Raw genomic sequence first — 7,166 nt, forward strand, 5'->3', positions numbered from 1 at the left:
CTTTCAAAAATCTCAGTCATTACTTACAGAGATCTACGGATATCTAAGATTCTTACAATGATCCCTTCAGGGAAGTACAATGCGTTTGCTACTGTAGGGATAAACCATTGCAATTGAGATGATTCTGGGAAACACATGAAATTTCCCTTATCCGTATTTGAATCAAGCACTCGTCTACATTTCTCCCCAAGCTTAAGCCTCAATTGCTTCTTCCTTAAAAATAAGATTGTCATCTTCTCTCCACTCAGCAGAATTCAACATGTTTCACATGATCGCAGTGGGATTAAGTAGCTCAATACTTGGTTGCCTTCTTACCCTGCTTGTTTACACTTATTGCCAACGATATCAACAACAGTCCCATGACGCGACTGTCATCCATCCGGTGTCACCAGCTCCTCTCAATACCAGCATTACCAACCATATCAACAAACTGGACAAATATGATTCCGTAGAAGCCATCAAGGTGAGAAGCGGGTTGGGATCTCTGGAATGCACAACACATACGGTCCTAGACAACAGTTCTGCTGTATTAAAAGAATGCTACTTGTTAGTTTTCCGCGATGGCATTTGGACTCAAATTATGCTGATTGTTAATAACAAAACTAGATTTCGCTTGAAGCATTGTAATTACAGATCCTTTCCTTTGTCATTCCCTATTGCACAGGAAGTGAGATTTTGTGTGTATGTATAGTTTGTACAGCAGCAGCCTTTCCTGGAAAAATGCAGACCACTCAAGTTTTCTGTTTGGTTGGTTTGTTTTGTTTTTCCATAATTGCGTTCCCTAATGGCTTGTTCAAGAAATAAATAGGACCATTAACAATCATCGTGACATGTATTGAAGATAATACTTTGACTCCAACGATATGGTGTCAAAGGCACTGTCCATTTTCCTGCACTATATCTTTATACAGGAGATGTATCTGGTGAATATATTCTGGATCAGACTCTCAGCTAGTGTTCATACCCAAAATATTCTGTAAATGAGCAGTACAGATTTACATTAGCTGAGAATCATACATTGTATGATCATTGTTCCCAAACAGCTACTTTCTTTTTATGACCTTTCAGAATAGCTCTGCTTTTCAGATGCACTGAATTAAGGAAGGATGAGCTTTCTGAAAATACCTAGCTCCATTTATTCCTTAAACAGTTTATTCCTACAGCTGCAAAGCTTTTTCATTTTTCTGAAATCCTACCTGGATAGTCTAGTTTTAATTTCTGTGTTTTTCTTGCTGATTAAAAAGATTTTAAAGAATTTCATTAAAAATGGCAAGAAAAGTCTAGAGTTTGTAACCAGTGTTGGAATATATACCTAATTTAAAGCTTTTGCAAATTCCACTAATCATCTCTCTGGATAGCTACAAAAACAAAAAATAAATTCAAAAATTCATACTCTGAGTACCTATATAACTTTAAAAAAACCCAAGATATACAGTCTTAAGACCTTCAGACATTTCTCCTACATATTGCATTTGAAAATCAAGGAATTAATGCAGTAAAGAGAAAATAATTCTTATTCAGTTAAAAAAAAAAAAAGTAATGAGTGAATCATTCTAATAAGAATGGAATATGTATGATTAAAAAGTATTTTTAGCCATAAAATTAGTTTTATAATACCGGGGGAAAAGTGCCTGTCTTTATTGAGCAGAATTGCTTTTTTGTAGGAATGTTATTATGTAAGCAGATACATGCAAATGCAAGTTTTTGTAAATATGCAGGTATTTCTCAATGTATTTTTGACTGACTTACTATACAGAGATATTTGCCACAAAAATTGCCTCAGTGAAAGAGCACTTAGTGGCTGCCTTTCTTCTGTCCTTCTCATTTTCTTATATCTTTTTTTTTTCCCCCCCAGGCATTTAACAAAAATAACCTGATCCTGGAGGAGAGAAACAAATACTTCAATCCACATCTTACTGCAAAGACTTATTCTAATACCTATTTTACAGATTTCAATAATTATGATGAGTACTAATGGGCTCGTGTATTTTCTGGCCTCCTGTAACTCCCCAGTCCCCAAGGCCTGTGCTACTTGACTGCTCATGTGATTGAGGCTTCAGAGGTGAAGTTCAGAGACATTTCAAGCACGATCCAAGCCGTCAATGTCCCATTGCTGCCAAAAGCCCAAAACACCTGTTTGTGACATGATGTTTTGTTTGCAGAGTGCGAGGTTGGCCTCAGTATTGGGTGCGGCTGTAGCCCCTCAGTGTTGCTGGACCACTCATGAGGATTGCATCGCTTCACTGTTTCATGAACTTCCAGTCAGATTTCTCTAGCAATAGACTAAGTAATTCCTGAGCTTTAAAAAAAAAATAGTAATGATACCCCTTAAATCTACATGAGGAGCACAAATCTAATTTTCTTTTTAGGAACTGCCTTTTATTTCCATGAGGGTTGAAAAGGGAGCTCTGCTGTTAGCCACGGAGCCCTCTGTGCGCTCTCCTGAAGCTCACACCACCAAAAAGCTCTCGCAGGGTGCTGGAACAACAACAAGAAACGTGGTGGTTGCGTGATGCCGTGCAGCAGCTCTGGGTCCTGCAGGGCTGATCTTCCTGGGCTGTAAATCACTCCAGCTGCAGTTCAGCTGCTCAGAGTGCAGAGACGAAGGCCATACCATGGGATGCAATCTTGTAATTAACCCAGAAAGCTACAGGGTTGTAGTTGAGAGCCAAGCCCACTCACATAAAGGCTTTACCTAATTATGTTTAATTTTTGGAAGAGTGTGGAAGGGCACGTCCCTCAGGGAGGACAGCAGATAGGAGAGACAGACTGGAAGATTTTTCTGTGTGTCGTTAGTAAACCAGGCTCGCTGCAGCGTGTGGGTTTGCACAAGTTGTGGCACCCAGAGGCTTCCCCTCCCCAGTGCGTGTGTACGGGAACCCGCTCGTCTCTCTGCTGCAGCGCTTGCTGTCAGGCTGGTCACAAAAAGATATGACTGCGCCACATTTTGTGTGCCGTCTCAGACTCTTGGGGGTACCTAGGCGTAATCATAGATCTGCTTTTCTCTTCCCGGCTTGTACTTCATATGCACGTGTCTGACAAAAAAAGCTGGCTCAGAAAATGCAGATGTATTTGCAAAGTGTTGTCTCATCTTGCTGCTGTGTCTGACCCATGCTAGTCAGCCCCTAGGGGAACATTCTTATGGTGTTTTAAGTGATTATCTTGTTGGACTTCATTGATGTAAATATTTAAAGTACTGTTTAAGTTATCAGTTTTAATTCCTTTTGTAGTGGCAGGTGAGGACACAAAAATTTTTTATACCATTTTTCTTTGTTCTGTCTTCACTCACATTCATAACACTGTTATTTTTGTATCTGAAATTCCAGATGTATAACTAAAAAGAAAACGGCAGGATTTGGGCCAGATTTTCCAGAATACTTAGTAGTAAGACATCATTCACTATTCTCAGAAGCTTGTGAAAAGAAATGAAAAATGAATATGAAGATTAAAGAACTGGACTTTTGTATTTTTGAGAATATTAGATGCGAAGATCATCATACCAGAATACCAGGAAGGTATGCAAAGAGAAGCAGAGTGGAAATGTTTCAATTCTGCAGTTAGAACCCTTGATCATTAGGTTACACTACGATAGGCAAATAGAGAAAAACGTACAGATTATGAGTCACAAATATGTGCAAAAATGCAGAAAGTGCCAAGAAACATTGATCATGTGAGACTGCATTTGAGCACTGCTTTGGTGGTCCAGCCACTTATATAGCAATGGTAAACACTACGTAATGGCAGCAATGAGCAACATTTTTGAATGGGGATAGATGTGAATGTAGCACTATGCTTCCTATCTCTGTTCTGCAGTAAAATGAAAAAATGCAAAGCAAGCGGTCTTTGAAAACCTGTGCCGTAAAATGAACACATATTTACCATCTATAAAAATAATTAAGATCAGCTGCCTATTTTTTCCAGCTGAATAGTTCTCCCTGTTACTAAGTCAAAAGAAAGCATCCCACCTTCCCACTAGTTCACCTCCAGAAGGTATAATAATACTGGTTCTTTGTAATTTGTGATTTTTTACTGTACATTAGATTTGGTTTTCCAGGAAGAAACTAGCTAATTGCCCTTGGGTAAGAGAAATTTTCTCTGCAAGAAAATTCAGTGACAAAGATAGAGTGGGGAAAAGCTCTCCAAATCATAACCAGTTCAGTATCTGAATCACTCTGTTCATGCCAAAAGGTAAAATTTTACATTTAAATAGACAAAGAAAATAAAATCTATATTGCTGCCACTGCCAAGAAAAAGCAGCATACGCACATACACACATATGCACAACACTGTTCCTCTCTGCCCCTAAGAGCACATTAGTCTGACTTACAGATTTTATATTTAGACTATTAGTTATGAGACAATATCTTAAAAATATTTGAACTATGTATTATTATTTTAACCTTTTTAATTAAAATTATCTGAAATTAGCCTTTTTTTTCTAAAACTCTTCAGTAGTATGAGGCACACCTATCTTTACAGTGATCTATTTTCCATTCTTTTCATGGATAGATACATATGTTAGATATGTGTTATATATGCCATAATGATACCCTAGGTTAAGTCTGCATGATCATAGGTAGGAGTACATTTAGCAGGTGCTCAGTCTGCTCCTGCTTCCGTCTCCCAAAGGAGTGTTTCAGGTGTTCAAGATCTTTGAGCAGCTCCCATGTGATGCCATTTAAACACCATGCCAACTTGTCAGAAAAGTATTTCTTTCAAACTTTTTTTTTTGTCATTTAGCTTCCTAATTTACATTGTTCTAAACCACAGCCAGAGGTATATTCAAACTTCTATCTAAAACAGTAGGCTAAACATGGAAATTTCACAGCACTTCAATGAGAAAAAATTGATGGCAAGATCTCCTTGTCAAGCTAGATTCTGAGACAACAGGTTTTACAACCATTAGATATTTGTGTCTTAGGTGATTTTAGAGGAGCACAGATGCAATGACTTTATCAATATTTTCACCTGAGTTCTACACGGCTGCCCAGGTAGGTTAGTACAGCCTTTCTTAATACATGGTGCAAAGCAAAGTGCAGTCTTTATTAATTTTCAATTTACTTTATTTCACATTTTTTTCTAAAATAGGCCACACAAATTTTGGAGAAAAGCAGATTTCTCCATGAGCCTTCTTATTTGTCTTTTGCCAAAACTGTAACACATGTGGGCATTTGCCTGCAAAACTTGTTTGAGCTGATGAAGTTCTCAAATTTGTGCAAGGGTAAAATATCGTTCTTACAGCATTGTTCTGTTACTGAAAAGCGAAATTCAACTCCCTTGCCCATTAAATGCCCTTTATATTTTTGCTTGGATAAAGTGGTCTTTTCTGGATAAATGTATTAATATTACCTCTGATGCCAACAGCTAATATTACTAAACCACTTTTGCACTGATTACGTAAATTTAAACATTTCTCTATTTTGAATGCAACATTTCGGCAGACAGATCAAAATGCTCTGTTTCTGTGTAGATCTGCTACACGAAATGAGGAGGAAGTAGGATTGCCAGTCAGATTCTGCACAGCATACTTTCATTGGGTAACTCAAAGTAGAATTGTACTTGAGTACAGATTTTGGGCTTCTTTTTGTGTCTGATACATAGCGTATGTTCTTCAGTTGCTTAGAAAATGGACTCCTGTGCTTGCAGATTTACCTTGTACTTTGATTTGAGTCTGATGACCTTTATGGTAATTTAAAGTTACTTTACATGGATGCTTTTCCAGCTGTTTGCAGTCACCTGCTGTTGGAGCAGTGTGGTTTGGCTAAAACTAATCAAGGGATTTTTGACTAGGATTAGGATTTTCATAAGAGAGTGAGAGAAAGAATGAGGCTTAAATGGCTTTGATTTCCAGGCTATTAAGCAGCACTGATTAAAGTCTCAGATGGGTGTAGGACACTGTACATTTAGTTAGCTCTACCATAACTCCACAGTAATCTCTGGGAAAATACCACATCGATGTACAAGTCAAGAGCTACCAAAGCACTTATATTAAGTGAAGAAAGTTCTCAGAGCATCAGATCATCTGGCCGTTCAAACTAGAAAAGAAAGTAAGAGATCACAGGTGAAACAAAAATGTTAATGGGAATAAATGCTTCAATATTTTTTTTCTCGTAATTATACAAGGTATTTCAGTTACATGAAAATTTACAAACAGTTTTCTAAGTTATCAAGTTTTAGTAACTTTTTATAAATGCCCTGTGTTTCCCCCACCTGCTGCACAGACTGTAAGAGTTTCGTTCATGGGCGGTTCGTGATTGCAGAGATATAGTGATTTCAAATTGGGTCCATATTTTTGAAGCGCCCTGTAGAATAAATATCTTCACTTCTTTAAATGTGGGACCAATTTTATTAAAATCAGTGCAACATAAGCACATTCCTAAGTCAATTGTATGCATAGTGGCTTTGCTGTACGAGATCAATTCTGTAAACTGTTTGATCCAAGCTTGTCTTGCTCTGCTTGAGACATCTGACCAATTTCTGATTGTAGCTGCCACCAGCAACCTTGGTATCTTGTCTGGGAGAACATCCTTAAACAGACAGAGTTACATCCTGGTGAGAGCTTCTGTCTCTCCACCAACACTATAGTGAGCCTAGAGAGTTACACTTCTAATTTTCCCTGTCATTTGGATGCCTAAATTTAGACTGGTGAAAGCTAGGCTCTTGAATATGATTTTACTCATCACATAAGTAACCAAAGTGAGTTCAGTGTTCTGGATGTAACACTTATTTTAATGTGTTTGCAGGATTGAGCCCAAAATATATTGCTTCCGCACAAATCCATGCACAGTACAAGATGACTTCAATAGTAAGAAAACAATTCATTTAAAATTGTTCACAAGCGAATCTGCATCTTGATATCAGGGAATAGATATGTGTTCATTGTGTGGGGTATTTGAATTCATTCCTTTCTTTGCTAAATAAATGAATGATAAAACAAGATACTGCTTGACTTCATTTAAATGCCATTCTTTCAAATAAAGAAGGGTTCTGGAATCTATGAGTGTTTTCCCTGTCTGTCTTCTCCACAGAAATGAATCTGTGTGCAGCTGAAACGGCCTTTAGCGAGACTGTTCTCTGTAACTGAATGACTGCTTTGCGTTGTGTTGCCATGCGACAACATTTTCTAACTGAGATTGTACGAAAAGGGAAATGTGCTAACCTGGGAG

General features: G+C 37.8%; 1 protein-coding gene across 8 annotated transcripts in view; it reads left to right on the forward strand.

Annotated features, from left to right (window-relative positions):
- The window catches only part of SEMA5A (semaphorin 5A), a 330,124-nt gene extending 323,210 nt beyond the window's left edge, over positions 1-6,914 (forward strand). For 7 of the 8 annotated variants that reach the window (XM_065628512.1, XM_065628511.1, XM_065628513.1 and 4 more), the window contains 2 exons: positions 249-463; positions 1,856-6,914. In XM_065628512.1, the coding sequence (XP_065484584.1) occupies positions 249-463; positions 1,856-1,975 (335 nt within the window). In that variant the 3' untranslated portion in view covers positions 1,976-6,914. The remainder of the gene's footprint in view (positions 1-248; positions 464-1,855) is intronic. The other variant, XM_065628519.1, reaches the window with a different exon arrangement.
- The last annotated feature ends 252 nt before the right edge of the window (positions 6,915-7,166 follow it).

The sequence above is a fragment of the Caloenas nicobarica genome, chromosome 2 (assembly GCF_036013445.1).
Source record: "Caloenas nicobarica isolate bCalNic1 chromosome 2, bCalNic1.hap1, whole genome shotgun sequence".
In the NCBI taxonomy this organism is placed as follows: domain Eukaryota; kingdom Metazoa; phylum Chordata; class Aves; order Columbiformes; family Columbidae; genus Caloenas; species Caloenas nicobarica.